We start from the raw sequence: 18,913 nt of genomic DNA, 5'->3' as shown, positions 1-18,913 counted from the left end.
CTGTCACTTATCTGCTTGTTTTATGGGTTTATCCATATATCAATTCAATTTAGTTCCATTAAACCAACACCCATTCACCTCTCCATGCTGAGTGTATGGAAGGGTGCTGTCAGGGGACATGAGCTATACAGCCCTCTGATCTAATCTGGGAATTTCATTTTTCCTTTTTTATTATGAAATAGCAATTTATGAATTGACCATATCCCTCTTCACAAAGAACTATGAAAGGAGAAACAAAACCATGTAGTGAGAATGTAAGTGTAGTGGTAGTGCAGAAGAACCAGCAGTGATTCTTCTCAGGGAAGGTGACATTTGTACACTGATGTAAAGTTAGGGCCACCTGTCATCACAGGGAAGCTCAGCAAGACAAACATCCACAAAGCAGCATCCATGGCCCATGGAAACTACTCCCTTTGTGGGAAAGGTTCAGTTTTGATCTCATGAGTTACCTGAGCTTCTCAGTTCTCTATTGTGATCTAACCCAAGAAATAAATTTTTGTATCTTCATGGGCAAGCTTCTAGTGCTGTGTTTTGCCCTTGTGTTTACAGACTGTGTCTAATGTGACCCTGGGGCTTAGATCTGGCTTCATCATATTCACTAGGTTAACCAAGATACCCAGGAAATTAAGTAACTGCTATTTTATAACATCTGAAAATAAGAAAACATTTCAGTCATTCTCCATGTGCTACAAAAGGACCAAGTTTATCTAGGAATACTTGGTAACTTTGGGAAAATACAGAGAACCTGTGATCCTAGGACATCTTTCTGAGTTGCTGAGGAAGTGCTCCCATGATTAACACTGTCCTCAGTACACACACACACACACACACACACACACACACACACTATCACTCATAATGGAGGCATCTTCAGTTGTTGCTGTCCAGATATCTGGGTCATATCTTTTAGCTAATATAGACAATTTCACTCACCATGAAACGTTGCAGTGCTGGTGAACACACAACAAAGAAAAGCATGAGTTGATTTTGTGAGACTCAGTGTTTCCTAATGCAAAATGAGAAAGTTCCTTTTAAAGTGACTTGAAGCAAAAAGAATTTTGATGTAACAAAGTCTTTGGGTAACTGAAAATTTCAGGAACAGGTGGCTTATTTCCATTTGGCTGGATCTAAGTTATTATTAAAAATCTATGTGTGTTAATCACTCAGCTTCCACTCCTCGTTTTGGTTTCTCACTGAAACATATTTACTCCCTGGTGAGGTGAAAACAGAGCATCATTCTGGATTTCTATCTGTTTAGGAATCATCTCTCATAAGACTACAGTGTTAATTTTGGTGTACAGTCAACTAGACTGACCTTGGCATATACCTGTCCTTGCACTAGTCTCTTAATTTTGGGGAAATGAAGACCCAAAGTCGTGTATGGACACCTGAAATCACAAAGTGGCAGAAGAAAAGAGAAACACATGAAGTATGATGGGAATGCCACCTCTGACCACCCCATTCCATCTCTTATCCCATCACTGCTGAAGCTGTCACAACCCCACCACTACAGTCAACTCACTTCCACTTTGTGCAAGAGGCAAACTGAGATGATGTTGCTATGGCAAACACTTAAGTAAAAGGATGGATGGAGGCATCAAGAGAAGTTGTTCTCTCAAGGGCTCCAGTGATCCTGATTCTGGTCTAACCCCCTTTGTTGTGCCTGTCCCCCCCTGTCTTACTTGCTACCCTATGCTTGTGTCCAGCAGAGCCTGTGTGGGGTCCTTTTACTCTGGGCCCAGTAAAAGATGCAGGAGGATTAAAAATATAATAACTCTGGGGCACAGATGAAAGGATCAGCTTTAACCTCAAGAAGGTTTCTTTCTTTTTTTTTTTTTTTTGGTTTTTCTCCGGTACCGGGAACCAAACTCAAGACCTTGCGCTTGCCAGACAGGAGCTTTTGCCGCTGAGCTAAATCCCCAGCCCCTCTCAGGAAGATTTCTCATAGCATCTTTTCCCTTTGACTTCACAGAAATTTGCTACTGTGGATTTATTTGGAGACCCCAGAGAGGTAAGGACTTTTCTTTCTTGATTATGGGTTTTGACTCTTACAACTTTAAGCTCCAATTCACAATGAAAAAATTACTTTTATGGAATTACATTCCTTTATATGGGCATATTGCTGAAGCCCAGAGAGGGCCATGACTTGCTACAGTAACACAGATGGTAAGATCAGAGACAGGACTGAAGTGTACTACCCTCAGTCCCCGTCATGTGCACTGAGTCAGAAAATCTGTGTAGTCTGGACTTTTCTACCTTTTTGTCATTCAGATTTCCTGCTTTGAAAATCTCCCATAGAAGAGGCTTGACCAGAATATTCTTTTATCAGGAAGTAGAGCAAACTGGATAAGGGGCCCAGGATCCTTCACTGAGGCCAATCTCCTGGGAGGGAATAGGGCTAATTATCTATGCAAGGAAGGAGCCTATGATTATAAGTCTCTTCCCAGCACCCAGAAAACCCACAGATTTCCCTATTCCTCCACCCTCTCTGCCTGTAAATGGGTAAGGGAATGTGCAACAAGGACAGAATTAGGTAATGGTGTGAATGTAAATAGCAATGTCAGGAATTGACTGAGTAGGGGTATTCATCAGCATTCCTGTCACTGAGACAAAATACCTGGCACCTACAATTTAAAGGAGGAGAGGTTTATTTTGGCTTGCAGTTTCAGTGGGTTCAGTCTGTGAGAGACTGGCTCCAAGACAGAAATGCCATGGTGGAAGGGCCTGGGGAGGAGAGCTCTTCACCCCATTGCAGCCAGGAAGCAGAGAGTGAAAAGTGGGGTTTGGATGTGAATATGTTCTTCCAAGTCACCAGTGACAACCCCTTCTCAACTTGAGCAGGCCTCGCCTCCAAACGTGATGCTTTGTGGGGAATTTTACATCAAGTTGGAGGTATGGAAGTCCAGCTGTGGAGTAGGGAAGAAGTCATCTCTCAGGAAACCTGGAGATAGAGTGCTGTAGGCAGAACAGCAACTGCAGTCCCTTGATGGAGGAGACTTGTGTGTCTGTAGAGGCAGTGAGGGGAGGGGGAGACTACAGGCTTAGGAGGTCACGGGAGGTGGGATGGGACAGGCATTGAAATGACTTGGATTTTGATTCAGCATGAGATGATGGTGCTCAGAGTGCTCTGAGCAGAGCAATGATGTATCTTAGATTTTACAACATACTGTGCCTCCATTGCATTACAAAGGAGAGAAGAGTCAGAACAGTTGCAGAGAGCCCAGGGACTGGGGGTTGGGGGCAATGCCCTGCAGCAGCCCAATGCAGGAGCAGCAGTGATCCTGTAGCAGCCCAGTCAAGAGACCCTGTCTGATTATTCGAGGTCTAGTGAAGTGAGGAGGAGACTCACTGCTGTGGGTGGAGTCTGTATGTATTTGAAGGGAGAACCCACAGGACTTATTGATAAACAGGGCAGGGAGTATGAGGAAAAGAAGGTGCCTTGTCTTTTCTGATCCAAGCAAGACCATGCAGATGACATCACAGGCAGCTACCTATGTCCACTGAGTAGACAGTGGCTATTCCTCTTGTTTTCATGGTTGCTGATTGCAGTGATCACCCATGGGTGCTTTCCCTTTGAGACCTTCATTGCTTGCCTTCTGCACTTTTACTATTTACTGCCTCATCTTTTTCTCCATGGTTCTATGGTGAATGATGTCACAATACTTGTCCTGTAAAGTTAACATAGAACATATTATGTTTTGTCTTAGAAGCCTGATCTTATCTAGAAGACAAATTGGCATTCATATTTTCAGTCAGACTTCAAAACATACCTGAAGGGGAAGGATGTGCCAGATATTATGCAGAAGAGAGGATGTACCACCTGACAATATCACTTGTCCCTGAGCTGAGGCATTCCTGCAACCCCTGTGCTCCTTGACATTCCTGAGTGTAGTTGTGCACGATGACTCCTTTGTCTCTTTGCTCAAGCACTTTCCCCTTTTGAGAAATTCCTCCCTTTTTTTCCACATGGCCATAGACTTCTTCCTCATATCCTAGTGTGCATGGCTATCACCTGCTCCCAGGGCCTTGTTATATATCTTCTTTCAAATGAGCTGGTCCTCTGGCTGGTTCTCAGAGCAGCCCATTTTGAAGGGCTGCCACTGGCTTTCTCCAGTGGCAGCACTTGCACCCAGAGTCTGTTCTGTATTGTCACACTGTTGCAGTAGGCTTTGGCTCTTGTCTTGATCTTTTCTTGCTTTCAAATAGGAAGTCAAGTCACACTTAGGCACCTTGCATTATGCACTTAAAAGCTTTATAGATAAACAGATAGGTACAACAGATCCTCAACAATCTGGAAACCTGTAATTTTGAATTCATTTACTTGCTGAACTGTATTTGTTACACCAAAAAGATACTTGCAAGACTTGTGATCATTTATAAAGTGTGCAGAGTGCTGAAGAACTTGAGTAGCATCATGCCCACGTACCTATGTAAGGGCTAAGGAGAAATTCTGTCTTATTGGTCCATCTTTTATACCAAGAAGTGGGTTTTTTTTTATCCCCTCTGAAGTGCACCATTTTTGGTGATATTGTTTTTATTAATGATTTCTTAGTTTAAGATGGCTCTCAAGCATTGTGTTGAAGTGCTGTCTACAGTTCCTAAGTGCAGAAGACTCTTTATGCAGAAAAGACAGAAGATAGATTTACTTCAGTGAACCTTGAATTAAGAGACTCTTTTCCCTGATTTCAGTGTTAATGAGTCAATACTACTGTAAGTGGAAAATAAGAAGGGATTTCCCTACCTCTATGTCAAGCCATTCTGGAAAGTAGTAATGTAATGTCTATAGTGTATGATACACCTGTGAAGAAAATGATAGAACAGGTAAATTTTTGTGTTAATGAGATAGTGAATTTGAAAAAGCACAATAGATAGCATTGTCATGATCACAAGCCAAAAATTTAAAATGATATTACTCAGAGTCATGAAAATCTTCAACCCTTCCCGGGTGGTGTATTATCGTAAATAAGTTTTACATACAACTAATTCTCTATAAGAAGTTGTGTTGTATAATAAGTCTTTAAATGAGTCCCTGCTTATAAAACAAAAGTGATGATAACATGCCAGAGGTCCCCAGGAACCTAACTCTGGAATCTCCTTTGGGAAACCACCCAATATTGACTAGCTCAGCATTTATTGTGATTTTATATACATAACTATTATGAAGCACCAGAATTGACTTTATGTATATTGTAATCATAGATAGTTTAATTTGGGTGATGTTTAGCCTTCTCCTTTCCCACCAGCATCATCTCATCACCACTAACTTCCCAAATTTCTACTCTTGCTGTCTCACAAACAAAACCCTAGGTTTCTCTGGCCACTGGCCAAACCAGGGGAGATTTTGGTGATGGCCACACCCTCATCCAGGCAGGGAGACTGACATGCATGGTATCTGAGGCAGAATAATGACAAGCATTATTCTGTCATCCCCAGAACATTCCCTTTGTTCCCACTGTTATCGATGGTGTGCTGCTGCCCAAGGCACCAGAAGAGATGTTGGCTGAAAAGAGTTTCAACACCATCCCCTACATGGTAGGAATCAACAAGCAAGAGTTTGGCTGGATCATTCCAATGGTGAGTATGTACGGGCCTCTTAGACAGATCACGCCTCCACACATTCGACCATCACCTGGTGCTTCGGCCTTAGGAAACGCTACCTAAAATAATTTTTGATTTTTTTCCTTTAACTAATCCTGAAATGTCCAGGCTAGAGCATTCTGCATAGTTAATATTTGTACAGTTCTACAGAAGGAGGAATTTTAGAGAGGAGAGAAAGGTGGGGAGTTGAGGAGATTTTATCTGGGGTGCAACAGCTTCCAGCATGGGCCTGAACTACAGCTTCCATAGCGCTCCCCTTGAGTTCTCAGGTCTCTCGTTGGAAAAATTCAGAGAATGTCACTCTGTTTAAGACACATTTGTCTGCTAAAATGGAAGAAAGGCTGTTCCCTTGTCAGTGATAAGCAAAACTAGGTACAAGTTAAAACACTAGGACCGGTTTTATTCAGTAATTCAATTGCAATAGAGAAGAGATGAATAGAAAAAAGACCAAGCATGACCTGAACAGATATCCCTAACATCAAAGCCTCGAGATTTTCAATGCTGGTTGAGCTCAGGAAGGCATGTGGGTGTGACCGTCCATGTTGCCAGACCACTGGATTTATTACACCATGCACATCTGCAGAAGAAACAGAATAATCTTCATGAGAGGAAGCACAGGTTTAAGTTGAAGTGAGGCCCTTACAGAAGTTAGACCTTCATCTTCCCGTTAGAACAGTCAGAGAGATCAAGAGTTATGTCCCCAAATGTTTATATATTTCTAAGAAGTATCAAAATGTTTCCAAAAAATTAGCTCTCAGATCATTGAGGAAAATGTTTTGGGTGAGATTTATATTTCAAAGGGGAAAGAAGTAGGGAGAATTATAAGCTGTCTAAAGTAACTGCTCTGAGGGAGGGTTTGAAATCTCTGCCCATGGCACTATTAAGCTTTCTCAAGCAAGCACGTTAGAAGACTGGGGTCATGGTAGGACATGAACTTAAGCTGAAAGAAAGCAGGTAGGGCTTGAGTTATGTCTCTTAGTGGAGAGATTTGAACAGATGAGATTTCTGCAGTTCTCAGTTCAGAAGAAACTCAATCTTTACTCCAAAGTCATAAGGGTGATTTTGTATTCTTTAGTCATTTGTGTCTGTGGTTTTGGGATATGAGTTCATTTGTTTCATTGATATTTTCACAGTTATAGAAGATCCAGGACTATCAGGTCCCAACACAGAGGCTTCCTTCTACATTGGTTTGATTGGTTTTCTGATATTTCATGAGTACTCACAAAAGATTAATCATTCTTTTAACAGATGTTGGGTGATCCAATCCCTGAAGGCAAGCTGGACCAAAAGACGGCCACATCACTCTTGTGGAAGTTTTATCCCTTTGTTGTAAGCATATAGGGAATTATGGGAATTAGTAGAAAAATAAAAGAGTACTGGGAGCTAGCCCTAAGTCACAGGCCAATTCAATGGCCTGGAATTTGGGGTTTGGCCCATTTTTCTGCCTTTCCCACTTTACTACCAATGAAGGATTTACACAAGGCTCAATAGATTCACCATCAATACTGTCTTGTTGACTGGCTGGAGAATCTGCATTACTCACCAAGTGGGGGTTACCATTTTGTTGTTGTATTTCAGAATGTTCCTGAGGAACTGACACCAGTGGCCATTGAGAAGTATTTAGGAGGGACAGATGACCTTGTCAAAAAGAGAGAGCTGTTCCTGGACTTATTGGCAGATTTGATGTTCGGTATCCCATCTGTGATTGTGGCCCGTAGTCACAGAGGTGAGTCCTTGAAATTGTGTGAGAGAGACCCTGACATATCAGCTTTGGTCTGTGACCTATCTGCTTCCCACTTAGACAGATGATGAAGTGATGGGGTTCCAGGCTAAAGACTGATTTCTTGTGGCCTGGAGGGGGACATTGTTTTATTTTGTTTCTCCAGGAGAATGAAAATGCAAATTGTTAGTTTGTGAAGTGATCCCAGAAAATACCAGTAAGGAGAGATGAGGAAATGACACAGGGAAAAGATGGAAGCCCAAAATGATGCTCACTCAAGCATTTGCCTATTGTGCAATACTAGAGCTGGGGAGATCTGAGAAGCAAGCAGAAGACACATATCAGCATTGTGCTGTCTGAGCCACAAGTAGCTGGCACACCAGTACCCACATGTCATTGACTGAAGACTATTCCAAGTAGTTATTAATTTTATGAGATTTGATCTCCAGCAAAGTGGGCCAAGTGATTTAAGTAGCCATACAAAAGGCTGAGAAAGAGGTGTAAATTCCTACCAAAATCATGGTTAAGAATGAGGTACCACCAGCATCTCCTACAGGGGTTGCTTCACTGAGGTTATGGTACTATGTTGTACTCAAAAGTCAAATATTGGAATATGGGTCTTGTAATGTGTTCAGAGTTAGAGCTGGAATCCTGTTAGGTTCACTATTAGATATAGAAGAAGAATAGAAGTTAATCACTGGATCAGAGAGGTTGTTCTGGGGGAAGACTGCCAAAAGTAGAGGCAGAAGATAGTGCAGACTTAGGGGAGATGTGGTGATTTTCAATGTCTGTGCTGGTGTGTGCAGTGTGGCCAAGTTGAGGTCCAGATAGGGAATATTGCAGGACCCTGTGACATTGCCCTAATGTTGTGTGGATGGAGTGTGTTTATGGATAGGTGAGCTCACCTAGACAAAAGTTAGCTACTTTTGGGTGCCACCTAGGAAGCCTAGAGTACTCTTTTGCTCCCAGGACTCTTTCACAAGTTCTCAAGTCAGTAAATGCTTCTTTATTCTATACTTCTTTATTCTATCCTTACCATTCTGGTATGGCTATTATATTCTGTACTTTATATAAATATCAAAAAACTAATCCCAATCTCCCTTTTCACCATTTCACTTTGTGCAATTTCAGTTCCTTTCAAACCACTTGTTTCATTTGGGTGAATACAATACAAAAGATATTTTGAGAGAGAGGAAGTAAGAGGGAATACATTTAATTTTTTAAATATTAAATTTACAAATTATACATTTCTAAATGTATAAGGTACAAATTTATGATACCATAATTTATAAATATAAACTACAATAATTATGAATACAATATGATTTATGAATACTAATGGGATAATTAAATTAAGCTGATGCACACACCAATCTCCTTAATTACTGAACATTTATTATGGTGGGAAGTCGTAACATTTCTTTTCCCAGGAATGTAATTGTACAATAGTCTACTGTTAAATATATTCACCACACTGTACAATGCACTAAAGAAGAAACAAATTTTCAGTTATCAGAGTGTTATGGTTGATACATTGTGTCAACTTGGGGAGTCTAGAGGTTTGGCTAAGTGACTCAGCAGGAAGCCAGGGTGCTTACTTTGTATACATCCTGAGCCTGTGGAAGAGGAGGGCAAAGATTATGTGAGAGCTACACGCCCCTTAGGTGGGGGTAGCCTGTTTGCAAAGTAAGGCAGGGAAAGAAGCTGCTTGCCGCCATTCCTCCAGTTTTGCTCTGGCTGTTTGCTGTTCAGCTGCCATTCCCCGCTTTGCTCTTGTTGCTTTGCTACCTTTTGCCTCGGAGCCAGCCAAGTATGGACTGAAACCTCCACAAACTGTAAGCTAAATAAACCTTTCCTTCCTTCATTTTGGGCGTTGGGTATTTTGTCTCAGCAATGAGAGAAAAGTAACCAAGACACAGAGATTTAGCATCCTTTCACTATCATCTCCTTCTATCCCTCACACCAACCTAAATCAGCACTGCTTTTCCCTCTGATTTGTGTTTTGTTTTAGATTCGCACATAAGTGATAACATGTGGTATTTGTCTTTCTCTATCTGACTTCTTATACTTGCAATCTTCTTCTGTTTCATTCATATTGACGCAAATGACAACATTCCCTTTGCGAGGCTATTTGTGTGTAATACTGCATTCGTGCTATCCACTCTTCTGTTGTCAGACACAGGGTGATTTCATAACTTAACCAGTGTGAATAGTGCTGCAGTGAACATGGGGTACAGGCATTACTTCAAGAAATACCTTTCAAATACTTTGAGTAGATCCCCAGCATTAGGATTTCTGGATCATATAGCAATTCTATTATTACTTTTCTGAAGAACCTCCAGATTATTGTATATTTACAACATGGTGTATAAGTATCCCCCTTTCCCACAACCTTGCCAACACTTCTTACTTTTTTTATTTATGATAAGTCATCTGACCAGGGTGAAAGTATATCTCATTGAGATTTTTGTTGGATTTTTGCAATTACTAGTGATATGGAGCCTTTTAAAAATACATTTGGTGTTCAGTGGTACATCTTCACTAAGAAATGCCAGTTGAGTTTCTTTGCTTATTTTTAATTGAATTTTTAGGTTTGTTTTCTTGCAATTGAGATTTTTTAACTTCTTATGCAGTTTGCTTAATATACACACAAATATATATATACATATATATATGTATTGCACAAAATTTTTCAAGATCTTTAGTTGTTCTCTGTATACTACTATTTGTTTTTTTTTCTGTGAAGTAACTTTTTAGTTTGAGATAATCCCATTTATCTATTTTCCATTTGTGTTGCTTATACTTTTAGAGTTAAATCCAAAAAAACATTTACCCAGACCATTGCAATGCAGTTTCCCTCTATATATTTTGTAATTATTTTTGAGTTTCTGATGGTATATTTGAATCTTTACCTCATTTTTATTTGATTTTGTATGGTATCAGATAACAGTCCAGTTTCATCTTTATGCATGTAGGAATTCAATTTTTCTTGAACCATTTTATGGAAGAGCCTGATTTTCTCATTGAATGTTCTGAGCACATTTGTCAAAAATCAGTTGACTGCGTATGCCTGGATTGATTCCTGGGATCGGTACCTTATCCTCTGGCAGTGTGCGTGCATGCCTGTGTGTGTGTGTGTGTGTGTGTGTGCATGTTCTGTGTGTAGGTGTATCTATAGTCAATTCCATGTAGTTTTAATTGCTGTAACTGTGTAATATTTGTTGGAAATCAGACAGTATGCTATCTCTAAGTTTGTCCCTTATGTTCATGATTGCCTTGATAACTTGAGATTTTTAAAAAATTTCATATGATTTTGGGGATTGTTTTATATTTTCTTGAAGGATGACATTGGAATACTGAGAAAGGTTTCATATAAATAGCAGATTATTCTGGATGCTATGAATATTTAAACAGTATTAATTCTTCCAGTCCAGGTACATAGCATGTTTCCACACTTATTTATGTTCTTTAGTTTATTTTATTAAAATTTTATGCTTTTTGGTGTACAGATATTACACCATTTGGATTAAATTTATTCCTAGATATTTGTATTTCTTAGTGAAAATGGGATTGTTTACTTGATTTCCCTTTCAGATTGTTTATTGTTAGTATATAAAATGCTACTGAGTTTTGCACATTCATTTTGTATCTTTCTACTTTATTGTATTCATTTATTTGTTTTAACCAATTTTAGTGAAGTTCATAGGGCTTTGCAGCTATAATAATATTATGACATAAGCAAAGATTGACAGCCTCAGCTATCCTATTTGATAACCTTACATTTTTTTTTCTTGCCTAATTGTTTTGGCAAGGACTTCCAATGCAGAGATGCTAAGAAACAGCACCCTTGTCTTCCAGATTTTCTAGGAAAGGCTTTCATCTTTTCACATTGTAGAATGCTATCATCAGAGAGCTTTTCAGACCCAGCCTTTCTTGTGTTAAGATGCATTCATTCTCCTTAATTTGGCAAATATTTTCCTTTCAATCATAAAAGTGTTGGATTTTTTCTATTCTTTTTTTATTTCTTAAACTTTTAAAATTCTTTTTTCTATACCTAATGAGATGACCATTTTCTGTCTTTTATTTTGTAACATGATGCATCACATTTTTTTAAAACAGGGTTAAATCCTACTTGATTGTGGTAGATTATTCTCTTAATGAATTTTGGAATTCAATTTACTAGCCTTTTAATAAGATTTTTACACCTATATTCACTAAGAATATTGGATTGTCATTTTCTTTTTGTAATATATTATGTTGGTAGAAGTGTAACAATAACATAACATACTTTTCAATATTCCTCTTAATTGCTTTTGGGAAGAAACTGAGAAGACTGGCATTAATTCTTTTAATTTTGGAATAATTCATCTATGAAGCCATCAGGTCTTGGGATTTTCTTTGAATATATATTTCATCACCAAATAATTTTATTACTTGCTAGTAATAAATTCAGACTATTTTTCCTAAGTCAGTGTTATTGGACTGGAAATTTTTAATTTTTTCTATGTTTTCAGATTTGTGGGCATGTGGTATTATTAATAATTTCATGATCTTTTGAATTTTTATAGTGTCAATTGTAATGTGTTTTTACTATTACCTGAGTGTTGTCTTTTTTTCTTGGTTAGTATAGCTATAAGTTGTCAGTTTTGTTTATGTTTTGAAGTATCCAAGTGTTAATATTTTGTACACTTTTATAGTCTCTTATTCCTTTGCCCTCTGATCTTTATTGTTTGATTTCTACTAGTAACTTTGGTCTTGGTTTGTTCTTTTGCCAGTTCCATGCAGCATAACTTTAAGTTGTTGATATGACATCTTTCTTCTTTGTAGATGTAGCTGTTATTGATATATACCTTTGTCTTAGAACTACTTTGCTGTAGTTCATGATTTTTGGTATTCTGTGCTTCCATTTTCATTCATCTCAAAAAATTTGTAAATTTCCACGTTAATTTTTTGTTGACTTGTTGGGGGATGATGCTTTACTTTCATGAATTGCTAAAATTTTGCAAAATTCTATTTTAATTTCTAGCATTGTTCCGTTGTAGTCCCAAAAGATGCTAGGTGAAATTTCAGATTTCTAAAATTAGGTGGAGAGTATTTTGAACCCCAACATGTGATCTATTCTGGACAATATTTTGTCTGTGTTTCAGACGAATGTGCTATGTTTGTATTCCATTGAATATTCTACATTTTTCTGTTAGGTCCCTATGATCAAAGATGCTATTTAAATCCAATGTTTCCTTTTGAATATTCTATCTGGATGATCTCTCCCTTGTTAAAAATGGTATTTTGAAATCCCCTACTATGACTGTATGTTAATATATCTTTTGCTCAGATCCTTTAACATTTACTTTATGTATTTAGGTGCTCTGATGTTGGGTGTGAATAGGTTTAAAATTGTTATGGCCCCTTGTTGACTTGACCTCCTTATCAAAATGTCTTTATTTTTCTTTCTACAGTTTTTGTTACAGTCTATTGTTATAACTAGCTATCTCCATGGTCCTCTGGTTTCCATTTGGGTATAATAATGTATTCATTCCTTTACTTTGAATTTACACATGTTTTAAAAGGTGGAATGTGTCTCTTACATACTGAAGGGGTATCAAATAATCAGGGTTTTTGAACAATGTGTTAAGTCAATTTGCATAATTTTATTATAGAATTTTTATTACAGAATTTAAATGGTATATAAAATTTATTACAGAATTTAAATGGTATAGTCAAGGTAATTATTGAAAGACAAGAATTTATAAATACTATGATCTTACGAGTTGTTTGCTGGTTGTTTTGTAAATACATTTTCTTCTTTCTTCCTCTGTTACTGTCCTCCCTTGTGATTTGATGGTTTTCTCTACTGGTGTGCTTCTAATCCCGTCTATTCATTTCTGTGTGTTGTTTGTATGATTTCCCTACAGATTTTTACTTGGGTATGATAAGGCCTCTATATAGCACTTTACACTTACAGTAGTCTGTTTTACATGGGTAACAACTTAACTTTGATTGAGTGTAGTAACTGTGTTTCCCCCAATTTGTTTATTTATTTATATTTTTATTTACTTGGTACCGGGAAACAAACTCAGGACCCTATACTTGCCAGGCAGTTGCTTGTGCTGCTGAGCTATACCCCTTGCCCTTTCCCCAGTTAATTTTTTGATATCAAAATGTGTATCATTTTATGATGAAAATTTGTATTGGCTATAATTGATTTATTTGAACTATTTTTGTAAGTTTTTTTCTTTTAACTCTTACACAGAGGGAAAATTCCTGTGTATATTGTCATTTTCATCTTAGAATATTCAGAATGTCATTCTGATTTACTTATAAATTGATTTTTGTCCTTTCATATGTTCCATGTTACTAATTAGTATCCTTTTGTTATAGCATAGGGAATTCTGATTAGCAGTTCCACTGAAGGAGGTCTAGAGGGTATGATTTCATAAGTGTGTTTGGAAAAGTTGTCATTTCCTCCCTATTTCTGAAGAAAGCTTTCCCATACAGTATTCTGCATCGGCAGATATTTGTGCTTTAAGCACATTAAGTACATTATCCTATTCTCTCTGGCCTCAGCTTTCCTACTATGAAATCTGCCAATCATTATATAGGTATGCATTTTTTATTTTTTCCCAGTATGGGGAATCAAACTCTTGACCATGCCTGGGCTAAACCTCCAGCCCCAGGCATGTCTTTTCATGTGATATGATTCTTATGTTTTGATAGTCTAACAATTTTTCCTTGTCTTTGAATTTTGAAAATTTCATTAGTCTGTGGCTTTGATAGACTCTTTTTAATGAAATGTACCAGAGTCCTCTGTGTTTTCTGCATCTACATTTTGGCAACAATCCCTGTGTAGGGAAGTTTTAAGCCACAATCTTAAAGTGTATCTTCTGGGCTTTTAATCTTTTCTACTTCTGTGTCTGTTATTATGCAAATATTTGGTATTTTCACAGTATCAGGTTGTCTGTGCTTCTTTTGTTTTCATAATTGCTATTTCCTAAACCTATGGCTTCCTTTCCTTTGAAAACTGGTAGTTATAGGAAATTTTAAAATCCATCTGATCTTGGGCAAATTATTTTTTTTTTAGATTGTTGGCAGGACCCTGCCTAAAATAATTTCTCTCCTTCATAACAATTCTGTACTTCATAAATGTATTCTGAGTTCTGTTAAAAAATATTTGGGTCACAGATGAGAGTTTCAGCCCGCTGTTTTTGTTATATAGTTTTTTCTTCATCTTTACATTTTCCTACTTTATTCATGGGAACAATGGAAAACTCAACCAGCCTGACTGGGACTTCACATTGTTTCTCTTAGTCTGACTTTTCTGTAGGCAGTATGGTTGGTGCTACCTGCTGAACTCCACGGACTTGGTTTCCATGAGTTAGTCATAAAGTAGTAGGAATTTTTGGTTCTAATCATCCAGTCAGCAGAAAATGTAGCAACTGGGGGCTTGGAGATATTTGCATTTGTGCTAAGAAAACAGAGGGAAAGACAGGGGAACAGAGAACCAACCTCATCCTCCTCTTATACATTTTCTTTTTTATCATAATTTTATCATCTTACTACCTTAACATTCCTTGAACCAAGAAAAAAGCAGGATGTGTCAGGTGCCTGAAATATGACACCTTGAGTTTTGGGGTTTCCTACAATAATATACAGTTTGGTCCTCATGAGAATATATTTGTATTAGTGGATTCTCATTTTTGGAAAAGCCATTGCATTTGCTTCACTTCCCTCAGAATGGATGAGAAGAAACCTGGAAGTGTTCAAAAGTAGGATGAAGAGACACCTACCTGACTGTAAATGTTTTTACACGAATGAGCACTATGGGCTATCAGTGAAACACATCTAGTATGTTTATTGGATGCATTGCCTTTATTCATTCAATAAACATCTGATTCAAATCCAAGTTCTACCCCAGCCAACTGTGTGTGCCTATGCTTGCCTACCTAGTAACTTTCTTGAAACTCTTTCTGTCCTTTGATGATTACCATGCGTTTCCTGCACAACCAGAAACCTGAACTGTCTAAGTGTATATACAGCACCATAAATTGTGCATAATCCCTGACATTTTAGATGCTGGAGCCCCCACCTACATGTATGAGTTCCAGTATTGTCCAAGCTTCATACCAGATATGAGACCCAAGACGGTGATGGGAGACCATGGGGATGAGATTTTCTCAGTGTTTGGAAGTCCATTTTTAAAAGGTAATGGCTGTTTTCTGGCTATGAACTTGGAGGTAGGAGACCTAATAGTCTTTGTGTGATGACCTTCACCAAGTTTCTCCTTCTCTGCTGTTCTTAGATGCCTGATTCCATATCATAGGACTAAACTATGTTGGCAGAATAGAGCCTTTCCCCTGCTCTAGTGTGCATGAAAGAAGACGTGAGGTGACATGTCCAAGCCACAGTTGCCTCGCAGTCCTGACCTCTGCCATAAATTGGAGAGGAATTAGATCTTCTTCAGGCACCTGTTTGAGGGCAAAAATCCTATTGCTTGATTTTCTACTTGCAGAATCTTCTATAATGTGAGTAGGAGATGGTTAAAAATAGGGCTGACCTTGAGTCTAATACGTTATATGACCATCTCTCAGTCTTCATTTCATGTATCCCAAACATGTATTTTAGCCTTTATATATTTAATATAATAATATTCAATAACATTTTTTCACAAATGTATTAAATCCTTCCGTTTGACTTGTGACGCATGTTAGGACCATTCATGGCACACACGGGCCTCTCTGTATCTCTCATTTGGGTGGTTCTTCAGGTCTTTTGCAGTTAGGATGTTTTTCAGACTCTATGAAATGTAGAAGTGTATTAGAAAATTACCGTGTATATAGCATTCAGCAATTTTATAAGGTAAAGGAAAACATTGTATATTGCATTGTAACTATGAGGGCAAGGAGCAGACGCAGGAGACAAAAGCAGCCAGCATATTACTGGACTTCAGGTCCATGGCTGAATCCTATGTACATGATTCTTAAGCTTAAAGTGCACACCAAAAGCCAGAATCCTCTTAAACTGCAGAGTTGTGACTACATAGGTGAGGAATAAAGGCCACGAGTCTGAATTTCTAGCAGATCCCTTGTGCTGTAACTGCTGATGGCCCAATGAACAACATTTTGAGTACTAAAGGTTTTTGTTGTTTGTCTTTTACCTTTTCTGTGCAGAAGGTGCCTCAGAAGAGGAAACCCACCTCAGCAAGATGATGATGAAATTCTGGGCCAACTTTGCTCGGACTGGGTAAGGCTGGTGGCAAAAATGGAAAGAATTGGTGGTGGTGTGGGGGTAGGCATATCTACTGGCATAGGGTGTGTTGTACAACTGGAGTGATCAAAAACCAGACAGGTAGACCATAGCAATGTGACAATGAAAGCTTCCTGTAAATACACAAGCTGCTGGAGAAGATGGGGCTGTCTCTTATTTCTGGAGGTGCATGGGTCTATTTGTAGAAATTAGCCAGTGGGAAGTTGAAAGTCTGAGAAAAATATTGGGGGCCCATGGTGTTCTTTGGCGTATTTTTCTTTAATTCTGTTCCCAGGAACCCCAATGGGGAGGGGCTGCCCCACTGGCCAGAGTACGACCAGAAGGAAGGATACCTGCAGATTGGCGCCACCACCCAGCCTGCCCAGAAACTGAAAGCCAAAGAAGTGGCTTTCCAGACCGAGGTTCTAGCCAAGAAAACAGTGGTGAATCCACTGCAGAAAGAACACATAGAGCTCTGAGGGGAAAATCCAGCCAGTCTCAGGAGCCTAGAACAATCAACACAGGTGTATTCCACAGCAACTGTTTGAAGGCCAAGCTTGCATATGTTTGTAGCGGTTGAAGGATTGTTTGTGATATGATGTTTTCAGATCTATTGAGGAGGGTTGGCAGAGTCCAGGGATGCGTTATGTTTGTACTGTGGCCCACATTTGGAGATAAATGTTATTTTGACACAAAAATCCGTGTCTGTATCCTGATCTGAAGATGAATCAATCTTCCTCATATAAGAAGGATGATGGGAGGCATCATGGGAGGTAGACGCTTTCACAGTGGTGGTGAAGGGGAAAACTGTACAAGGAAATATTATTCTTTTTCAAAGCTTTACTCTCTTTGGAGCTGGAGCTGCCTAGCTCTGTAACTGTTTCATGACTTTGACCCCTGTAACCATGAGTACATACCTGAACATTCTGGATACCAAGCTCTGTGGTTATTAATCTCATCATGTAACTGATGGCCATTAAACTAACCCTGTAACGGACAATCTCACCCTGCTCACTACTCTGAAGAACTACCAGGCTATCGTTTCCAGCCTTTGTAACCCCTGCTTATGCCTCATATAAAAGGCTGGCTCACAAACACTCACCACCTGGCATTTGTTGGAAGTTATTCCAGCCAAGGCACTAGTGTAAAAGAAAGCTGTTCACTGCCTCCTGACTTTCTTGGGTATCTTTCCTTTCCTGGTCTCAGTTTTGCCACAGCAGTGGTTTGGTGAATGATCACCCTGAAATTTCAAGGAGGATGACTCATTGGAGGAGAGGCAAGATGTGAATACTGGTCAGCTTCCTCCTACAAGTGCTTGATGCAAGCATTCCTGCGAGAATTCCTCTAAAACATTTAAGAAAGTAACAAATGCCAAGTGTAGGCGAGAACGAAAACATAAAATCCTTGGGCGCCACAGAGTCACATGAATATTTACACCTGTCATAGACTGTTCCCCATGGACATCTGTCAAGTGAACATGAGAAAGATTGGGACAGGTGTTAAGACTGGAGAAAACCTGTCACTAGTGTGCAGGTCTGAAATCCCGCTCTGACAATCTTCTACTCAGGGACAAAATTCTAAAATCCTGCAGAAAGATCAGCAGAAGCTGTTTCCCTTGGGTCCCTGATGGAGAACTATTGAGGAAGAGCAAGAGGAAAATTTTAAAGCTTTGTTCCTTCTGTTTTGTATAGATTTCTGGTTTTGTATAGATGTTTGGATAAGAATCTAAGAGATCTTTAACTTCTTGGGAAGGCCAGGTTCATGGAGAAAGCCACATCATAGACTGGGGACAGGGGATCTCCTCTTTGACAAATGAGTAACACTACGGAAATCAGTCCTCAGTAGAAGTACAGACTCATACCAAGTAATTGAAATCTGCTTGTGCCCTTTTAAAGCCTTAGAGAAAACATTTATGAAGAATAGTGTAAGAGAAAAAGATAATAGTTTAAAGTACAGTGTCACAAGGATTTAAAATTTCATTTAAATGTTATTGCATTGTTTGAATGTATGACATGATCACTTGAAGATAGGTATTATATACTGAGGACAATCACTAAACATTGTTTTTTATTTTTTTAGTTTTAAGAGAACAAAAAGAAAATAACAAAAACAAAGACATAAACAAAACAACATAAACAATAAAAAGGATACAGAATTTCAAAGCAAGGTGATAGGGAATTAGCAATGTTTGTTGTATTGCATATTTTTATCTTCACAGTGGTTACTGACATAACCAGACATAGGCATGTAAGAGTGATCAAATAATTAAACATTAACTGCTCCTTTCAAAAAACCAATAGAAATTAGTAGTACAATTACTTTAGTTACTCTGTGTGTGTGTATATATATATATAT

General features: G+C 38.5%; 1 protein-coding gene across 2 annotated transcripts in view; it reads left to right on the top strand.

Annotated features, from left to right (window-relative positions):
* The window catches only part of LOC102009095 (carboxylesterase 1D-like), a 32,883-nt gene extending 15,627 nt beyond the window's left edge, over nt 1–17,256 (top strand). For both annotated transcript variants that reach the window (XM_005388332.2, XM_005388331.2), the window contains exons 8-14: nt 1,973–2,011; nt 5,434–5,574; nt 6,847–6,927; nt 7,177–7,324; nt 15,386–15,517; nt 16,483–16,555; nt 16,854–17,256. In XM_005388332.2, the coding sequence (XP_005388389.1) occupies nt 1,973–2,011; nt 5,434–5,574; nt 6,847–6,927; nt 7,177–7,324; nt 15,386–15,517; nt 16,483–16,555; nt 16,854–17,037 (798 nt within the window). In that variant the 3' untranslated portion in view covers nt 17,038–17,256. The remainder of the gene's footprint in view (nt 1–1,972; nt 2,012–5,433; nt 5,575–6,846; nt 6,928–7,176; nt 7,325–15,385; nt 15,518–16,482; nt 16,556–16,853) is intronic.
* Nucleotides 17,257–18,913: the final 1,657 nt, after the last annotated feature.

This window comes from Chinchilla lanigera, unplaced genomic scaffold, assembly GCF_000276665.1.
Source record: "Chinchilla lanigera isolate Chin_1 unplaced genomic scaffold, ChiLan1.0 scaffold00032, whole genome shotgun sequence".
NCBI lineage: Eukaryota > Metazoa > Chordata > Mammalia > Rodentia > Chinchillidae > Chinchilla > Chinchilla lanigera.
Note: the sequence above shows the minus strand (reverse complement) of the source record. Positions and strands in the feature narration are given on the sequence as shown.